The 20,323-nt window shown below is 43.0% G+C and overlaps 2 protein-coding genes across 6 annotated transcripts in view; both read right to left on the bottom strand.

The window, feature by feature from the left end:
* The window catches only part of KANSL1L (KAT8 regulatory NSL complex subunit 1 like), a 66,857-nt gene extending 66,299 nt beyond the window's left edge, over positions 1–558 (bottom strand). For 4 of the 5 annotated variants that reach the window (XM_074910744.1, XM_074910746.1, XM_074910748.1 and 1 more), the window contains exon 1: positions 457–558. The gene's annotated coding sequence lies outside the window, so the exon portion shown is untranslated. The remainder of the gene's footprint in view (positions 1–456) is intronic. The other variant, XM_074910747.1, reaches the window with a different exon arrangement.
* A 484-nt stretch (positions 559–1,042) lies between these two features.
* Positions 1,043–18,233, bottom strand: ACADL (acyl-CoA dehydrogenase long chain). Its single transcript, XM_074910399.1, has 11 exons — positions 18,081–18,233; positions 15,771–15,932; positions 13,296–13,433; positions 12,695–12,859; positions 11,648–11,714; positions 10,188–10,352; positions 9,415–9,516; positions 8,036–8,149; positions 5,745–5,872; positions 3,494–3,580; positions 1,043–1,726 (listed from the first exon to the last, which is right to left on the bottom strand). Exons 1-11 carry the CDS (start codon positions 18,152–18,154, stop codon positions 1,633–1,635), a joined length of 1,296 nt encoding a protein of 431 aa, XP_074766500.1. The 5' UTR covers positions 18,155–18,233; the 3' UTR covers positions 1,043–1,632.
* Positions 18,234–20,323: the final 2,090 nt, after the last annotated feature.

Raw genomic sequence — 20,323 nt, 5'->3', positions numbered from 1 at the left:
GACGGCCCGCACGGCGGGGCACGGCCAGCCCGGCGGCACGCGGGGCCGGGCGGGGAGCGGCGCTCCCACGGCGGGGGCGCGGGGAGGACGCGAGAACACCCGCGGGCGCTGCCCGCGGACCCGGTGGAGGCGGACAACAGCGGCCCGGCCCGGCCCGGCCCAGCCCGGCGCGGCGCTGCCGCCACGCCCCCGCCCCGCGATCCCGCCCCCGCCGGCTCGGCCCCGCCCCGCGCCCAGACCGTTACCCCCCCGCCCCCACCCCGGTCTCCTCCTCGCGCATGCGCGCCAGCGCCCGCCGGCGGCGCCACAGCCGCGGGAACCAGCCGCCGCCCGGCCCCGGTTTCTCCTCCCCCCCCCCCCCTCAGCGCGGCGCTCCCCGCCGGCGCGCAGCGGCGGTCGGCCGGCCGCCGGCCTCGCCGCCCCCCTCCCGGCTGCCCCGCGAAGCCCCGCGCTTGCCTCCGCCCGCCGGCTTCTCCACAGCGGCGCTGCCGCCTCCAGCCCGCGCGGCGCAGCGCCCGGCGCGGCTCCCACTGCCGCTGTTGAAGAGTCCGCGCCCAGCTAAAGCGCAGCTCGGCGGGCGGGGCGGGGCCTCCCCGCGCAGGGGGCGGGGCCGGCGCCGCTCAGGGGAGGAGTGCGGCCAATCCGGCGCGCCCAGGGCCGACGCTGGGCGCGGGGGCGGCCGCTCGCCATTGGCGGGGGCGCCTGACGCGGGCACGGCCCCCCTGCCGCGCGCGCGCCTCCGCGGGGCGCGGCGGGAGCGGGACGGCGGCGCGCGGAGCGGCGCCCCCTGTGCCGGCCGAGGGGGCGCGGCGGCCGGCGGCGGGGAGATAAGCCCCAGGATGCGTCCGTAATTAAAAAAAGGCCCCCAAAACCCTTTTAGCATGTTTATCGGGGGTAATAACCTGGAAATACTTGAAAAATAATCACCAGCATCACGTTCCCTTCCCTCAGAACGCCCCCTCAAAGCCCTGAGGTGAATGGGGGCGCGCAGGAAGCGTCCGGTTCTCCCTCAGGCTTTGAAGTAATGCAGACAAGCATGAGATGGCATAGAAATGCTTTATTATATTTATTTCAACAAAGTAATTAAAATAAGGCATTCTGGGTTACATGTAAACATAGAGCTCAGTGGTACATTCCCTCCCTCTGGCTGCTGCACAGTAAGCAGGTGTACAGTAACAGAAGCAAAAGTTTCAAGTTCTGCTCTGACACAGTGATACTTGTCAAAGGGAAATACAAATTCAAAGGCACATTAACTTTTGTTTATTTGTTAAGAATGTGGCTTCTCTGGAGAAGAGATTCAAATCTGGAACAGTGAGGGTTGGATTCAGTATAATGGCACCAGGTCTGAAAGACTGAGCGATGCATAATGTTACACGCACAAAATTGCCTTTCACTAGCAGAACTTCTGGAATCCAGAGAATTACTCTGTGTTGTCAAAAGATATTTAAATTTCAAGTTCGTTAAATATTAGATATCTTGCATATGAGCACACTGTTGTTACTAACACCTTTTTAATACTTGAAAGTATATGATACACCATATTTATTTTACTTACATTCTGATGTCTGATTTTATGTCATATATCAATATAAAAGGAATCTGGAAGACTCTCCAAAGTAGTAAGCATCTGCCCTATTTGTCACTGACAATGTTTCTAGCAATAAGCTCTTTCATTATTTCATTGGTACCACCATAGATTGGCTGAACACGGGCATCCACAAAAGCTCTGAGGGGGGGGAAAAAAAAAAAACAAGATTAAAAACAATTCTTCAGAATGGACAGGCAATCAAAAGAAAAAGATACTAAGTTTTATCTTTGAAGATCTCTATTTTTGAAGTATGCTATTAAAGAGGTTCACATTTTCAAAGAGGTTCCAGCTACCTGAAATATTACACCTTTCCAAGGTACCGTGCCAAACTAGGAGTTTGGTTGGTATCTCTTCCCTGTTTTTCTTCTTCACATTGTAAAGTCTCCACTATCCCCCCTAATTAAACAACAATAAAATAAAAGCTCTATAAAACCAGACTCCTACCACTTTTCCCCCACCAATTCTTGTTCCCTCCTTTCCTCACATCACACAACTCCAGACACCCAAGACCCCATTCACCCACCACACACATCGTGTAGAACCACAAGACCCAGGTGCCTTGTTGTGAAAAAACAACTCCTGCAGAGCCAAACTGATAGTTATCGTGGTGATTTGCTCTAATGCCCTGACCTGTCTGGTCCTGTCAAGAGGACTGCTAACGGTGCTGTCAGTTCTTTCTTTGAGGTTGGCCTCAAATGCCTTGGGACGGAAAGAAAGTGCTGACTGGTTTCACATCAGCTGGCTACAGCCTTCTACTGACACCAGCTCCAGCTCCATTTGGGCCAGCAGCCGAAAAGCTGCATGCAGCCAAACCATTTCCAGCCTCATGCTGGAACCGGCCCCAGTTCACACACAGCTGGTGACAGCACACAGGACAATGACAATGTGCTTTTCCATCTTAATTCTGCCTCATTATACAGAGACCAGCCCAGGAGCAATGCGGCATTCTCTGGAAACACACATGTTGCTGAACCACGGGGATAATAAAACCCTGTATGGACAACTACTGCATGCACAGATAAGCAGAGGTTCGAGGACACCCTGAATAGGGCTTGCTGGCCTTCCTACTTAGAAAGATAGGGTGCAGAACACTCATGAATTACACTCATTAAAAACATGCAGGAAAAAGTTATTTTAAAGCAACATTTCATCCTCTTCACATATTTAGAATTAAAAAAAAAAAATCTAAACCTTAAAAATTAGTTTAATTTATCTGCTTATGACAACTGCACAGCAGTTCTAGTTTTGGTATTTCTGCTATCAGATTACCCTTTTTTTTTTTTTAAATAAAAACAGCACGAAAAACTCAGTGTGACAAATGGCATGTACACAAAAGGAAACACATCTTCACAGATAATACACGAGGAAATATACAACAGAACTCCATAAATGTCCCTAAATTCATAAAGGAAGCAAAAAACAGGGATTGGCAAATTTGTCTTTCTACATATAAATCTCTAGCTTTTTCATTTAAAAGGTGTAAAAAATCTGAATGTAGCCAGTCATGTTCTTGATTAGGCAATTTGTTATTTTGGTATTACACAAGATGTTTTCTTTCCTTCCTAAGTATGCATTTAATTTCAGATAAAACATACAAACTAGCTCCCCTCATTTTTGTTTTTACACTGCTTCTCTGGTTTTTCAATTTACATTTTGTTCTAGAAAAGCAATGTCTATTTTGTGAAAAGATATATATTGCTTAACAGCTTATGAATTATTTGGAGAATCAAAACAAAGGCTTCCTGCAGACATCTGTACAGTATATTCCCTTTCAATAAACATGATGAGAAAAGGAACAGTAAATCAGTACTAAGACAAAACAACTGACAAGCAGACGTAAAGGAAGTGCCTCATTTTACTTTGCTGATAATCCTTCATCACTTAAGTCTGATATGTCACACTTACTTTGCAATTGGATACTCCCACATATATCCCCATCCTCCATGTAGTTGCACACACTGAGTAGCTATGCTGTTCTGGAGATCAGAAGACCTTAAATGTCCAAAAAGAAATTTGTTTTTAGAAGAATGTTATGCTGTGAAACATTACTAGATACACAGATGAGTTAGCAAGACAAAAATATAACCAAACATTTTACTCTATATAACTGATTTTAAATGCTGTCCATTAAAATACTTTATATTCTGGTGGACTTTTTTATTCCTTCATGATGGGTAAGAAATAAATACTGTTCAGTCTAATGTATTAGAGATTTGTTTTCCCTAAAAGAAGAGCTTTTGGAGAAGGAAAGTTTTCAAAACAGACAAGCTTGTTTACCTTTCTGACAGGTCAAGAGATTTCTTTTTGTAAAGCAGGTTGATATAGTCTCTTTTCTTACCAAATCCCTCAACTTTGTCAAAAATTAACAGCATTACAGTCTTCCCTCTCTACTCCCACTAGCAACACACCAGGATGCTCTTTGGGTATAATCATCATGTGGGGATAATTTCTTTTCCTCAATAGTTTTCAATTCTAAAAAGCACTGTCATGCTTAAACAGGATTGTTTACTGCAAAATATGGATTTAACTGCAAATGAGATTTTAACTGCACTGGAAGTTCAAGCTAAAGTTAAGACATGAAAAACAACACACAACTTCCTAAACATGCAACTTTGAGAATGGCAACAGATGTAAAGAAAATGACGATTCAAGTCAATTGCTTCTCATGGAGGAATATAAGAGTCCTTTTCTCCAAACCATCTCCTCAACCAGTTAAATCCTTATAATTATACCAACTTTAAGTCTGCAGCCATGAGTTACTGCAACTGTCTCTCCTAAATATATTTTCAAATAAATTTAGGTATATAATAGAACCTGTCACCACAAAATAAAACCTACAGAACTTTCATCAGATGCTAGAAAAGAGATGCACAAACTATATTTTAAAATCCTTCAAAGCTCTAACTCAAGTCATTTACTATACAAAGGTTTGAAGCAAAATTAACTGGACATAGTCTCCTGAAACATTGGAGAATAAAGCAATTCTACATTCAAGCATTTCCTAGACCATCTAAGATCGCTTTATGAAAGTGAGTCACAAGGACTCTATTAGGGAAAGGGGAAATGCACAACAAATTGTGGCACTAAACAGTTGGGAGGGTGGGGGATTTTCAAATGCCTCGCTTTGGAAAATCAGTTGAGGAAATAAGTCTACATATCTGAGCTGCCACTAGTTGTTTCCTCCTCCTCAAAACTGAATGCCTCTGCTTATGTACCTGGTACTTCTAGGTAATCAGTGCCAGGAATAGCACTCAGACAAAGTCCTTCCTTTCATTGTAAATACTCTCCCTGGATTCCCTTAGTATTCTCCGCTCACTTCCTCTATACTTCTTTTTAAAAGTCCAGAAACTGTAAACCTGCACATCTTCCATAAAATTATGTGTTCATGTCTGATGTGCTTTATTCTCCCATCTTTGCTAGCAACATAAAACTACACAAATTTGTGTGCCACTATCCTAGATGCTTCTACTCATCCAGCTTTCTCTGATTAAACTTAAGCTAACAGATAACACCACCAACTATGGGGAGAGGGAGGAGGAGTTCTCGCCACTGAAGGAAAGCACTGTTTAGTCTCAGTTAGAGCAATAGCCATAGCCAACTATTTCTTCCCAAAAACCATATAGCTCCAAAAACTGTCTGGGCCAAACAGCTATCGCTAAGTAACATTAAGAAAAAAGTATTACATGAGCTTAAAATAAATGTGTGCTTCAAAACAAAACAAAACAACAACAAAACAAACAAACCCCAAACCAAAACCCCCCATTTAAAAAAAAACCCACAACAAAACAAAACTAAGAAAACACCCAGCAATTTGCTACAGTAAAATGTAAATGTTTGTCTAAATACCAATGAAGTATTCACTTTTACTTGAAGCTAAAGCCAAGTCCTGATCTTGTTATTAATGGAAACCTATTTTAAAAGCATGCTATTATTTTGAAATTGATCTGTTTAACCAAGACTAGTTTTCAATGTAACTAAGATTTTTGTTGACTACATGATTAAAGTTAAAGCTAGTGGTCTCTATTAGAAGCTGACAATGTTATTATTAATCAGACAGTAATTTTATCTTTTCATTAGATCTGAACAGTTCAGTGTTTTCATTAGATTCCTGTCAAGATCATGCAAGTAATGATTCTAAATTACTTTAACCACATACCAGTATTTTGCCATGGAAGCTGTGGAGGAGTCCAGACGTTTATCTGCATGCAGCTGCAAACAGTTGTCCAGAAAAGCTCGGCTCACACAAATCTGCGTTTTCATTTCTGCCAACTTGTGTTGTACCGTCTTATTTTGAAGTGGATAGAGGAGGCAGAAGAAAGAAACAGCAGTAGTAGTACAAGTTTTAAGTGATATTTGAAGTAGAAAATGAAGCATTTTCTAAAAGGATTTCTATTGGAAATCATCATTTCAAATAACTTTGGCTCTGTACACCAGAAGACAGTTTACTTTCCATACAATGATGTCTTTACCAATCTTATTTGAGAAGATTACTGCCCTGTACTTCTCAAGACCAACTCAAAACATGACTTTAAAAGAAAAAACCCCAAGAGTCTGAAAACAAATTCCTAGACAGCACAGAGGAGGCACTGGGTGCTCTGTCACTCTCAGCTCCCTCTTGTGGGGAAATGTCCTTTCACTCTGTAAAGCCATTAATTTCCCCAGTTAACAGCATTTCATCATTAATTGAATGCTTTTTCTATGCATTCTGTTCTTCAGAGTTTACGTCACATGCAAAAAGACACAAGCCAAAACAAAGGAAATTTTAGACTAACTATCAAAGGTTTTCAACACTGAGTTCTGTCACATTAGAAAGGAGTTTCTAGATAGAAGAGATAAAAATCCATCACTGAGGTTATGTAAAACCAGACCAGGTAAGCATTCGACCATCTTCTTGTAATTCTGGTAGGAAGGGGATAAAAACACCAGCTAGTAAAAGAAGTGGTTTATAATCTAACAGTTCTAAAATCATATGTAAACAAATCTTCTTGCTTCCCTTGACAATAAATGGACCAGCCTACTATTATAAAGAAAAGATTTAATTTCAAACACTATCCCGTGGCATGACTAAATGAATTAGGCAAGGCAGAGCTCTAATTAGACATTCTAGCTGTCAACAACAAGAAGGTAACGGAAAAGGTAACCAAGAATGGCCTACTTTTGCAAAAATAATATACTTTATTAAGTTTATTGGCCACCTAGTGGTTGGCAGTGGGCTAACCTAAAAAAGGAGATTATTTCTGAGGTCTCTCTGCACAGTGAACTACTACAATTAGGAAGCATCCCCTAGCTACATTTAAAAAAAGGAAAAATATACTTCTTTTGTGTTAAAGTTGCACACTGCACACACTAAATTCCATCTGGAATGATGGATTTCTGAATGTTAACTTTAAAAAACAGATGAAGATCATAATTTCCTGAAAGATACCAAGCATTCCAGCCTCTGAAGGGCCCAATTCTGCTGCTATTCACAACTAAAGATTTGATTTTGACAAAAGAAGTCTCAAGATTCAGAAATGGATGGGTTTTAAAAATTATTTCAAAAGTATATATTTTTAAAAAAACAGCCAACCAAACAGGTGGTCAAAAACCTCTAAGCCATGAGTCACCTCTATCCTAAAAACCAAACATGCAGGAGTTTGGTCTGCTTCAGCCCTAACAGCTGATGTGGTTTTCATGAAAGCTAACATCGCAATACTGCGGAAAGCAACATCTGTTTTATGACTGCAACAAAAGAGTATAGGCATAAACGTCTCAAAACACAATTAACTACCACTGTCAGGAGTGAGGTATGCTCACAGAGAATGACATGACAGTTTTATATGCAGTCACTTTGCTAGCTGAGGAATCTCATTACAATACCCATAAAGCTGAACACAGAGAGACACCTCTGCAGGCATTCAGGCAGCAAGGTCACTGCCTGTGAGCTCCCATCAGCATCAGCCTCAAAGTTTGTTTTCCTGCAACGCATTATGTGTGGAGAAACGCAGGACCTGCACGTGCCAAGCACTTCTGCAGTCCATAGGATTTCAGGCAGATACAGAAATACATGGGGGTGTAATAGACCCCAGATTAGGACCTCTGACAGTAAAACACAAGCCTAAGAGCAACAAGGTAATTTTTCTTCAGCAGCAGTCAAAAAGCCAGCATAGCTTTTGTCTGCATATTTCGCTTCCCAAAGCATCACTGCTGGGAGGTATCTAACTGAATTGTAAAATACGTATTACATGTTAAGACCTTTGGGGTGTGGGAGTTTTTATTAGTTTTGTTTTTCAAAAATGAACGATAGGCATGGAGGCACACAGCAGCCACAGTTCAACAGTGAAACCTGTGCAAATAGTCCTTTGAAAAGGACTATCAGCCCAGGGATTTTCATTCGCTCACTATTTCACACACACAGAAGTAAAGTAAATGCACACTGGAATCTGTATACAAGTATCTCAAACTCACCTGCAAGTCTGCAATTGTCTTCCCGAAAGCTTTTCTTTGCTTCACATAATTCCTTGTTTCTTCAAACATGAATTCACAGCTGGCAAGAGCTATATCAGCAATTAGCAGTCGTTCCTTTTGAAACATAAATCATGGAATCCAGTTGAATTAGTCCTACATTTCTCCATATCAGATGCACAATTGGGACACAGATGTTCAGTGTTGTTCATTAAGGAAGGGGGGGTAGAAGTCACACTAAGTATCAAACCAGACACACTGCATTACTGAAATTAATGAGTGCAACAAATGCATTGCTGCCTGAAGCCCATTTGTAAATCTTTTCCGGGGTAATCTTCAATCACAACAACGACTCAAAAAATAGCTACTGGGCTCTTACTGACTGAAAAATTCACATAAAATTGTTTCAAATATTTGTTTTCACTGCTCAGTTTAAACAATAACTGTTTAAACTTTTTTTGTTTAAAAAAACCTTTAAGTTGTTATATTTAACAATTTCAATAGGTCACTTCTATTAAAAAAACAAAATCCACAAAAAAACCTGGCTGTTTTTTCCTTCCTGTTGAAAAACAGAAACTAAGTACAGAACAATTACTTCTAGCACCATCGAAATAATCTGATGCATCACACTGAACCTGTTTATGAGGGCATCTATTTCTTTAAAGCACTAAAAGATTTTCTTTGATCATGTTTTATATTTACTCACAGTATAAAATTAAATAAGCATGATCCCTACCAGATGAAGCAAATACAAAGTCCTATTACTGACAAAGCACTGTCACATTTTGAAAAAAACACATTGCCTCTTTGTCCTCCCAAATTATTCCAAAATGGCATAAACTAAGTCATAAACTGTTATTTCCACTAGTAAGATATTTTGGCAACTAAACAATTTCTTTACATTGCTATAGGGACAAAAAAAGAGTTCCCTCTATCTTTAATATGCTTCTACTGCTAAAAGATGTAGAACAGCAGTGCTCGCTTGTTTCTTTGTAGAGAATGCCAAACACATCAGACACCTCTGAGCGATATTTAATTTACTAAGCAAAGTGTTTCCATGCTAAAAGTATACAAGGAAACTGTGATATGTTCTTTTAAATACACTACCTTCAGGTTCTTCAGTCACTGGGTTGTTAAGAGACCTGACTTTGAGCTGGTGGAATATTAACATTTTTACCAGTGCTCAAAGAACTGCAATTTTAGCACTAGGAACTGTGTACTTGAGTTAAAAAGTAGCAGTATCAATGTTGTCTACAGACACCCTGACTGAGCTGAAGGTGGCTCCCCACAATACATAATCTTCTAGAGTAAGGCAGATTCTTGCAATGACAAAAATTGTCTGTGTTCTTCCTACAGACAGCAAACACTCACGTTCCTCCTACCTGAGGGAGCTCTGTCATCAGATAATAGAAGCCTTTGTTCTCTTTTCCAAGCAAGGCACTGGCTGGCAACCGCACATCTTCGAAGAACAGCTCTGCTGTGTCCTAAGAGGATTTTAAATGCAACAGTTTATAGCCCAACATTCTCATCTCTTCATTCCACTTATTTTGCTCCATTTTTTTCTTGCTATTGTACACTCTAACTTGAAATCATAGAATCATTTAGGTTGGAAGGGTCCTCCAGAGGTCACCTAGTTTATCTCCTACTCAAAGCAGGTCCAGCAAAGCAAGCAGCTGAGGGCCTTGTCCAGTTATTTCCAAAGCTCCAAAGATGAAGGCTCCATGACTTCTGGGCCCCTGTTCCAGTATCTGATCACTTTTATGGTGAATTTGTTTTCTTAATACCTACTTGGAATTTCCTTAATGTAACCTGTGTCCCTTGCCACTCTCACTGTGCTTCTCTAGGGGGAGCACGGCTCCACCATCTCTACAGCCAACCATTACATAGCTGAAGACACTGATAAAATCCTCTCCTTCCAGGATTCTTCAGAGTGAATAAATCTAGCTTCCTCAGCCTCTCCTTGCACATCACATGCTTCAGACTTTCACAGGCAAACTCAGTGTACATACTTTACATGTATATCATTCATCCTCTAAAACCTAAGAACTAGAATAGCACCACAGTTCCATTTTATATTTATTTAGCTAACACCAGGCATTAAGTGGTTTTAGAATTCCTCAAGGTCTATTATACATTAGGGGTTGCATGAACTCACTTGAGCTTTCAGGCCAATTTTGTCCAGTTTGCGTCCTTTGATGAAACCTTTTGTTCCATTTTCCACCAGAAAAAGGCTTATACCATGAGCAGGAGATTGGGCCTCCCGGTTTGTAACTGCAACCACGATCACTACATCACTCATCCAACCATTAGTGATGAATACCTGTAAAAAATGCAACTTGGAATAAAGCAACGAGCTAGGTGGACAGAAGTTAGAAGAGATCATCAAGCAGCAGAAAGAAAAATTGCATTGACACCTTCATAGGTGAACTGAAAGGCAAGGTTTAAGTGTCCAGAAGAATTTTAAAGTTCAAGCTTTCTGAATCAAGTGTTTCAGAAGAAGGTCTATTAAAGGAGAAATTAGTTTGAGGATTGTGTGGGTGGGAAGTGCGAAGTTAAAGAATGCAAGGATCTGTTTCTTTTGCCTGACTCACGATAAAGAAGGAATATGGTATCAAATGCAGATATTAAAAGAACACGGAGATTCTCTTTTCTAGAAGTTAAATTAGCAAGGTATAACATGCAAAACTATCAGTGGCTTCTTGTCACAACTGCTTACTATAATCCTGTAGAATGACTCATAAACCTGCCAAAGTGATCCATTTTAACTCCAGCAAAAGAAACGAGCTATCTGTCCCACTAGGCTTCCACTGTGCAGCATGAGCAAGTATCCTTTTGACCACCTGTATGTACATATTTGGTTGCACACATTCTTTCTCACCACTTGAAATTCTGCTAAGGCCAGAAGTCTCTATCACTACCATGTTATCAGCAGGAGCAGAGAAGAAGGGGGGGGAAGAAAGAAGATTAAGACACATCATAGCTTTAAAAAAGCCCTGCTAAACCCACACTTCCATCAGAACGCTATTTCTGCCTTATTGCTTTTTATTATGGCAATGAACGAAGAGGTTAATGCTGTCAGCTTTGCAACAGCTTGACAACACACATACAGAACATGCAATGCAGTTGAGTTTTTTCTTCTTACATGACCAGCAGGCTCCTGAATAAAGATTCCACAGCTTCATTGTGGCAACACAAGCTGTTACTCAGGCCACAGAAGATTTCATAGTGGCAGTACATATATTTTGTTGTTCAACCTCAGTACTAAAAACCAGCCCTGCTGATGCTGAAAACTGCTAATACTATGCAGGACTTTTTTATTTTCCTCTTTTCTTTCCAATTTAAGGGGAAATAGGCCTTTTGATAGGGTTATTTAAAAGCTACAAAAAGAACCTACTCAAGCCCTTCCATAAATTGGACTGTAAATTGCCACCAATGGAGGTATCTTAAGTCCTATAAAAAAAAAGTAACTGGGAACAACCCCCTCCCCTCCATCATAACCCACAAAAAACCCAAAAATGCAAGGACTGGGGGGAGATACAGTGGTGTACATCCTTCACTGTCTAAATACATTCAGTTCCCAAAGGCTACGAGCAGTATGTATGTCTGCTCACTTACCTTACTCCCATTAAGAATCCAGTCACTTCCATCCTTTTTTGCATATGTTCGTATTCCCTGCAAGTCACTAAAATGAAAGTGAAAAGGTCCTTCAAGAAACCATTCCAGAAGCTGCAATTTGTATCTTGAATTCTACCCAACTAAATATTCCACCCAATAAAATCTACCAAAATAAGGTAGATTTTATACCGTACAGGTATAGGCTCAGTGAAAACACAAAGATCGTGAAACACAGTGAAACAGCTTAGAGTATAACAGAGAAACCACAAGCATGCTGTGGAAACAGATGATAAATCTATGCAATCATGCAGGAGCATGAGGTCCCATTTTAATGTATCTGCTTGTGGAGGGTGGTATAATACAAGCACTGACACCAATGGGTCAGCACCCCCTTACTCGAGTATGCCTCAGATGACAAACACCAGACAAACCCACATCCTCTAAGCAGGCTCAACCCTGATGAGAAGGCTCTGTAAAAAACCACTGGCAACATCTACTGTTTGTAGAAGCATGACACCAACAGGTTTTGGTCTTCACCTGTCCCTCTCAGTTTTGGAAAACTGGCCAGATCAGCTGTGTCTACTCCAAACATGTGCTGTCTGCCCTTCACTAATGATGGGCAAGGAGGCACATTCCTCTGCTTGAAAGGATTCAGAGGGAAGAAAGTAAGGTGTTCTGTTCCACAACAAAAGCTAATAGTAAAGTCAAGCCCTCTTTACTGAGGTGTGTAATTTTCTCCTGTGTTTCATATTAAAAGCATGTTCATATGACAAGCAAGTTAGTGACTATAAACTTGGACTATAAAAGCAAAAACAAAGCATATTTGCCCACAGTGAGGCGATAATGAAATGGATTCTGAGTATCTTGAAATTACGAAGTTATAATAAAACAATCTATAAGCAACAGTTGGTTTTGAGGTACTACCTAATCTCAGATACTGTCTAGTCACTAAGATAACCATACAACCAAGAGGGTCAGGAATTTTTTCTCTGAGAACATTATGTGCTGTCTACTGATTTAAGATCATTATTTCATTATTTAGCTTACCTGCCAGCCCCAGGTTCTGTCATGGCAATAGCTCCAATACACTTGCCTGCAGTCATTTTGGGGATAAAGCGTTTAATCTGTTCTTCAGAGCCATAGTTTGCAATGTAGGGCATGACTATATCTGAATGAAGGCTGAATCCTGGGCCACTACAGTTAACATACATCCTTGGGGAGAGGGGGGGAAAAAAAGAAAAAAGTTCAAACAGAAGTACTAAGATTTAAACACTGAACAGTTACAGTAGACTCAGCAATGAAGAAAGCCCCACCACATGGAAGTTTCAGACATAACCTGAGCTTGTGGCACTTGTACTGTTATTTATAGAATATACTTTCACAGCCAAATGAGTGTGTAACTTAGACTAACCAAAATGCTTCCCTCAGCCACAAAGTCCTAACAGTGGAGCAAAATGACATTTGCTACTTAATCATCTGGAATACTTAAAACAGGAGGGACATACGTATGTCTAAACTATCGTTTCCATGAGAAAGATAACACCATTTTGTGTAAGCAAACATACTCCACAATGAGGACATATTATGGAAACGCATACCTGCTCCTGGTCCTATCACTGAAATTCTTCCTGACGCGTCTAGTACTTACTGCTCCTCCCAGACCACAGCTGAAGAGAGAATGTCTGCTCCTATACCGCCATGTTTCTCAGCGATAGCAACGCCCAGCAAACCCTGCTGTCCAGCTTTTTCCCAGAGCTCCCGGCTCACCTGGCCATCCTTCTCCCATCTGCAAAATGAACACAAGAACGGAGTCATGCATTGAATCCCCCATGCTCTTCTGTTAATTCGTCACGGCTGCTGCTTCACACTAGAGCAACTGCAGCCAGGTTTCACTGCATAAGAAGAAACTTTCAGTCTCCCCAACACACTATGTGTAGGGTACACAGACCACTGTATTTCCCAACTAAGAAGCAGAGGCTTAATAATAGGTTTTCTATTTTTCAAGTCCACAGATGATACTGGCATTACAGGGGCACCAACTGTATAACAAGTTTAAACTCTTGCTTCCAACATCTAACCTGACATGTCTTTAAGCCTGGTTATGAAAGGCAATACTGCCTATTGGTCTGAGTACCAGATCAGGATTTAGATTTCACCACAACCATCTGGATAATTAGAAGCAGGTCTCTATCCTCCTGACATTCCATTTTCCCCACGTACAAAATGGGTATAACACATCAGTATCTTTTGTGAAAGATTTCAACTCTACCAATGAGAACTGTTCTATAAGAACCAAGAGTTAACACGTAAGTAACTTTTTATATAAAAATTGTTCCCTATACACCTATTACAAATCAGTACTGTATCTTGGTAAATTACTGCTTTAAGGTGGTTTCAAGTTTGTAAATAGGTACTTGAGGCTGATCTGCCAACAGTTTGTAGACTTTAATACCACAGGAATCACTTATTCTTGGAAAAACAGTGCCTCTTCATGGAGTTTACCAACTCACTATTAAGTTGGATGGTCACTAATGGCACAGGAAAGCTTTTAGTTTTTTAATGTCGCTATTTAAAAAAGAGAAAATAGATTATATGGTAGACAGATTATATCAGAGACACTCCTCTGACACACCTGTGTGCAGGAGAGCTATACCACAGCACTTTATCCAGAGTTAATCAAGTATCTCATCCTACATACTTAAGCTCATTCCCAGAGCTTTCAGTCCTATACTAGAAATCTTAAATCTCTCTCATGACCACCTTTGCTTCCCCCCTCCCCACTCTCAGGCCCATTCCTGTCTCTACTTCACCCATCACCAAAGCTTCTCCTCCTCACAATAATCCACAACAGCATTCGCTGATGCCACACTTCTCTCTTCACGTCAGCCCAGCTGATTAATATAAGATGCCTGAAGCCTCCTTGTTTACTTGAAAGGTGTGAGAACAGAAGGGTTCATAGGTTGCTAAAGTGATGCAAGAACACAAGTCCAACTTGTTCCAGTCTCTCTAGGAAATTGCTCTGTCAGCAAACTAACAAACACGATTTTCAGTAACCTGGAGCAGGGCCACTATCTGCTCGCAAACCTGCATCAGAAGTCATTCTAACAAAAGATGAGGGAAAGCATCTGTTCTTCTGGATCAAGTAGGACTGTACAGTGGAAAAGCATACTACTCTGAGGTCAAGGTTTGAGGATGAAAAAAACCAGTTGGCAACAACCCTGACGTAAGCTGTTTCCATTGCCTCCTGCTGTTCATTTCTGCCCCAGAGCCACAACACTCCACCCACTCAATCCTGCCATCTCAACTGTTTGTGGATACACACTGTGAACTGCATCAGGAAACACACCTAGCAGCATGATTTAAGAATAAGCCCTTCACTACCCCCTGACGTTTACACCGGAATGTTTTTTCAAGTAAAGTAAAAATTGCTTAAGAAACTCCTGTGGCTTAAGACTTTCTGTTCAAAACATTATTCTGGGCCCATTTATTTTCTTTCCCTTACTGTAACATGATCAGATATACCTAAAATAAGGGTGAAAAACATCCTACAGCTCTAGCTCAATGGAAGTGACACTTCTACTCTATGCAGAAGATAAAACATATTTCCACAGAGCAAAAAGGAGATTTTGCACAAGTTTCTTGGTAATATCTAAGCCATCTTACCAGTCTATGCTTACTACATTTAAAAAATGTACTGCAATACAACCTAGATGCAACATCAATGGTTTTTTTGGATTACAGCAATACAATAGTGTGGGAACTGAATTGTCTTCTTAACTCTGCCCCCAAGACATTGGTGTCAGTTACTACCTAAAGGCAGGGATACTTTCGCTGCAACTCTGTAAACTGCATTTGTCTGCTCACAGGCCTGAGACAAGGATGCCAGATTGCCTACACTGGAGCTCAAAGAACGCAGTGAATTTTGATTATGTGTGGCTTTCTTCACATATGATTTTCACAGGCAGGTTTGTTTTAATTAAATATTATTAAATGAAATAGAAAGCTTGTAAATTAAAACAAATACCCTGTTTATCCTATCATATTAGGAGTAACACCCCAAAGAACATTCTGGGGGGCGAATACACATCATTTGGCAAATGAAAATGTTTAAGAGGTATCTTACTCTGCGTGAAAAGGCAGCACTTCTTCCTGAAAGAACTTCCTGGTACTCTCTCTGAAGATATCATGATCTGATGAGAAGATCCTCCGAGTGCCTATATCAGTCAAACTTTTAGCAGAAGATGGTTCTGGGCGCTTTGTGCTGTGCTGTTCAGTTTGCAGAGGACTGAAAAAAGATTAAGTGAAAATATCTGTTAGGACACAGGCATCCCCATTTACAAAACCCTTTTAAAAGAAAGAAAACACCTATGTTTTTAAAACATAGTTCACATTCCAACTCTAGCACACTGGTAAGTTCAAAGGGTACCCACAATAAATATAAAGACCCATTGTACTTCACTGGGCTAGGAAAAGTAAATCAAGACTGGTTTGTCTTTAAAACTTCAAATAAATTAAAACCAATAGTAATACATACATAGGTAAGAAGACAAAGTTTCTGTTCATAAGAGATGCCAAAAACCATCACTGCCTTCTCCTCCTGCCACACAATCTCCAAAATGCAATTCAGCTCAATTTAAACTGAGGAGGTAACTTTTTGAACAAGTAAACTTTTTTGTGGGTTTTGTTCATTTTATACATGCCCTCAAAAGTCCCCAAATTGCAAATCCATGACACTGAAAATTCACACACTCAAAATAAAAGTGAGTACAACATGGATTTGCACACTCTGAGTGCCATATTATATTCTGCGTTACCACATATATCTGCATAGTTCTAACCTTTAACGTGATACTTTCTAATCCTGGCTTTCAGTATTTTTATTGTACAGGAAGGCTAATCCTCCCCACATTCTGATAAAAACATATGTAAAAATAAAATGCTTCTTTAACAAAAACTGAAACAAAGGTCAGTAGTTAAAACCACACAAGGGAAGTATAATTACAAAATAACAGGGAGGGGTTTAAAGCTTTTGTATGGGTTTAGAATGTCAAGGAAGACATACTACTTTAGGGCTTAAACAAAAATTCACTTCTTACATTTGTGCATTGGGTTCTTTGACTTGCTTTTGGTTTATTGTCACAAAACATCAGAAATTATAAATACTGAGTGGAGCTATATTAAATGGAAAAGGCATTTGCTATTCTGTTCTTAAACTACTTCGTTCACCTCCTCAGCTCCGCGGCACCCATTTCCCAGCATAGCATAATAATTGTGTGTAATCCCACAAAGTTTAGCTGAGCCTACACTTATTTACTCCATTAATGTGACAAAGATCTTTATGTACTGCCGTAAGTTATTCGTTATTACAAGTATTATTATATGAATAATAACATATTATTATATGAAGTTACTCATGCTCTTCCTGGTGCAAAGGATTAAAGGCCCCGGAAACACAGACTCTATATTTACTCCTAGTGTTATTTCAAGAAATTGGGTACTGCAACTTGCTTCTTCAGTATTTTGCATCCTCAAACAGAAGCTTCCCATGCTAGGCACACAGTGACTGTCCCAAAAGCTTCACCTTTATTTTTAAACCCGTTTAAGACAATGCTGAGTTTTACTTAAGCCCACCCTTTTAACTGCGGCTCACAGACAGGGAAGGGCCGAGCTGCCCCTTCACACCAACCACAGCCCTAGGAGACACAGTTCGGAGGTCTGAGGAGGAGTAAGCGCTCTCTTGTGCTTCTGCTCCCTGAAAGCCCCCTTCCCCTCGCCCAAAAGCCCTGCTGCCACGGGCCCACGGGTGACGGGGGTGTCCAGGCAAGGACGTGTCCGGCCAAACACCTGCTGCCACCACGGGACTTGGCATCCCTCAAGCACGGACGGGAAGTGGAGCAAAGGTCGGCCCCGTCACAGGAACGCGCGAAGGCTCCCAAACCCACCCGGGCGGAGGGGCTCTGGGGCTCCCAGAGCCGCCGGGCACAGGGTGCTCGCTGGGCTCAGGCCGCAGCCCAGCGCACCCAGGGGCTCCCAGAGCCGCCGGGCACCAGCCGCTCCCCCAGAGCCCAGCTGCCTCCTGCAATGGGGGCAAAGCGCACACACAGACACGCACACGCCTACCCGCACACGTACGTGCCTGTGCCTATAACCTTCCCGCCACACATATCCAGAGCACACATCCACATCCCTCCAAATATATACACGGGTGTCTACGCCCACCACATACATATGAACCTCTAGGTTACAGGGGTACATATAGCACGTGTAACCTCTCCCACGCAGGCGGACAGGTACATACACCCCCCTTACGCGCCCAAGCGCAGGGGCACACGCCCACCCTCACCGTGCGCCCCGGTACCCCCTACCCTGCCCGGTGCGCCCCCGCCTCCCCACCCCGGCGATACCACCAACGCCGGCCCTGCGTCCCGCTGACCTGGCCTGGGCAGAGAAGGGCCGGGGGCCGGCGGCCCGCAACAACCCCCGCAGGCGGAGCAGCCGCGCCGCCATCTTGCGCCGGGCCGGGCCGGAACACACCGGGCCGGGCCGGGAGAGGGCGGAGCGGGGCACCCGCCGCCACGGCAGCCGGCGGGCGGCGCCGCGTTGTAAGGCCTGCGGCTGGTAATGTTATTAATTTGTTATCGTTTTCTTCCTGAGTCGTTTGGTGGCAGCTTCTCAGTTCCACGAGCGTTGCTCCTCTCCTCTCCTGTGCGGCGAGGGGAAGGATTTCAGCCGCTGTCGCACACACCCCTGCGGTTACAGGTCCCTTCTAATACACCCGGGCTTGCAACTGAATTATGATGAAACATCCGTCTTATTACTATTATTTTTCTAATGAGGTTTTGAAACCACGTTTCAGAGGATCAAAGGCGGCTCAGGCACCCCGCGGGCGGGCGCGGCGGATGCAAGGAGGTACCCGGCTCCGGCCGCGCTCCTCGGACTGTCCCCTCCCGGGCAAGGCGGGACGGCTCTGGGGAGACCTGACGCCGCTCCGTCCCCGGCGAGGGACCGAGGCGGGGAACCGGCGTTGCCCTCCGCCCTCAGGGCCGCTCCAGGCGGTGCGGAAGGGGGGCCCCGCCGGGCGCGGCAGCCCCCTCAGGGCCCGTTTTGGCGGCAGGGCGGGCGCTCGCTGCCTGCGGCGGCCGCTCACCGGGAGAGAACTGCCCCACCGCCTCCTCATGCCGGGGGTTTCATTTGCGAACCTGCACACCCCAATCCTTTAGCACTCTTTAGGGTTTTTGGGGAGGACTGCCTCCCAAAGGAAGGTGTTTTATGATGATTATGTGCAGGGGCTTTCCAAGGGATGGAGAGAACGTTACGAAAACCACTGGGGCTAGAGGAAAGGATAAAGATTTAACAGTCTGCTCGTAGTTCTTCCTCCCTTCAGCTTATGTGGTCGTCTTTCAGCACGGGGCGAAGCCCTGACGTATAATACTCCCGAGTCAGTCGTTTGGAAAAGTTTTGAGCTGTAAATGTGCATCTTTCACTGAGAAAAGAGCTCCTGCTTCCTTTACCAACAACCCCCTGAAATACATACTGACTAGAAAGTAGATGTTACCAATCGTCATTGTGATGAGGACTGAGTTAAAACAAGACACAGTCCCCATCAGTGGGACTTCGTATGCTTTCCCTACTCCGCACGTGCCGTTGGGGAACCTTCAGGCACTACCTCGTGGAGTCATGAGATGGCACAAAAATTGTAAGCAGAAAGTGAGTTTTGGGCCGTGATGTTTGTTGACAAATAAAAACCGAAAAGCAAAATTGTAATGGTTCAAAACGCAAAGCAGATTGAAGTGAGGAACCTTAACAAAATGCATGCAGGACAACTAAGAGAGGCACTGGACAGGCAGGATGATGCAATGAAAGGGTGGACTCTCAGCAGGAGGGGCTCTTAACGTAAGGAAGGAGCTGCAACTACTGAGTCCCAAGATAAGGGACGGGACTCAGCGAATACTGAGTTATCATAATTATGGAAATACTAACTGGGTAAAAAGTCACAAGAGGAAGAGGAGGCGTCTTCAGTCTTCATCTTGAAGGCCCCTGCCCATAACCACCAGCAGCCACTGTGCAGGCGTAACTAGGAGGAGACCAGGGCAGAGCAGATGAAAATGACTTCTTAGATCTCTTTATAATAAAGCCTGCCTTTCCGTGGAGAGATCATGAATATGTACAGATGGTTTTGGAACTATCACGAATATGTAACACTTCGTTGTATGAAGCCAAAACAAGTTACCACGATGGGTGTGCATGCTTGTGGAGGAGCGATCCTCTGTGCACCAAGCACTGCAGTAAAGAATGCCTGCTTTCTAATACTCTGATTGTGAGTCTTAGAGAGTTCTTCCTTAACCGGCTTTTCGGTATCAAGATTGTCCCAGATCTTTTTTCATAATTGTCCCAGATACTTTTCATAATCTTGTAATTTTAAAACTAGCAGTTTACTGGGAGGTGAATTGTACACAATCTATTGAGAGAATTCCCGTGGTTTGGATGTTTCTGCATATCGATCCCTAAGTCTAAACCTGTCGTAATATTTTTTAACAGATAAAAAAAGTATCTTTTGATCAGTCCCATCTTCAGCTGTAGTGTTCCTACACCCTAAGCCAGAAGATGGCACTACAGGAATAGCTATTCCTACAGATAGGCCTGCCGGAAAGGGAGTCTCGCCTCTCGAAGGGTGTA

This window comes from Athene noctua, chromosome 7 (assembly GCF_965140245.1).
Source record: "Athene noctua chromosome 7, bAthNoc1.hap1.1, whole genome shotgun sequence".
NCBI classification, from domain to species: Eukaryota; Metazoa; Chordata; class Aves; order Strigiformes; family Strigidae; genus Athene; species Athene noctua.
This window is presented reverse-complemented; position numbering and strand designations above follow the sequence as displayed.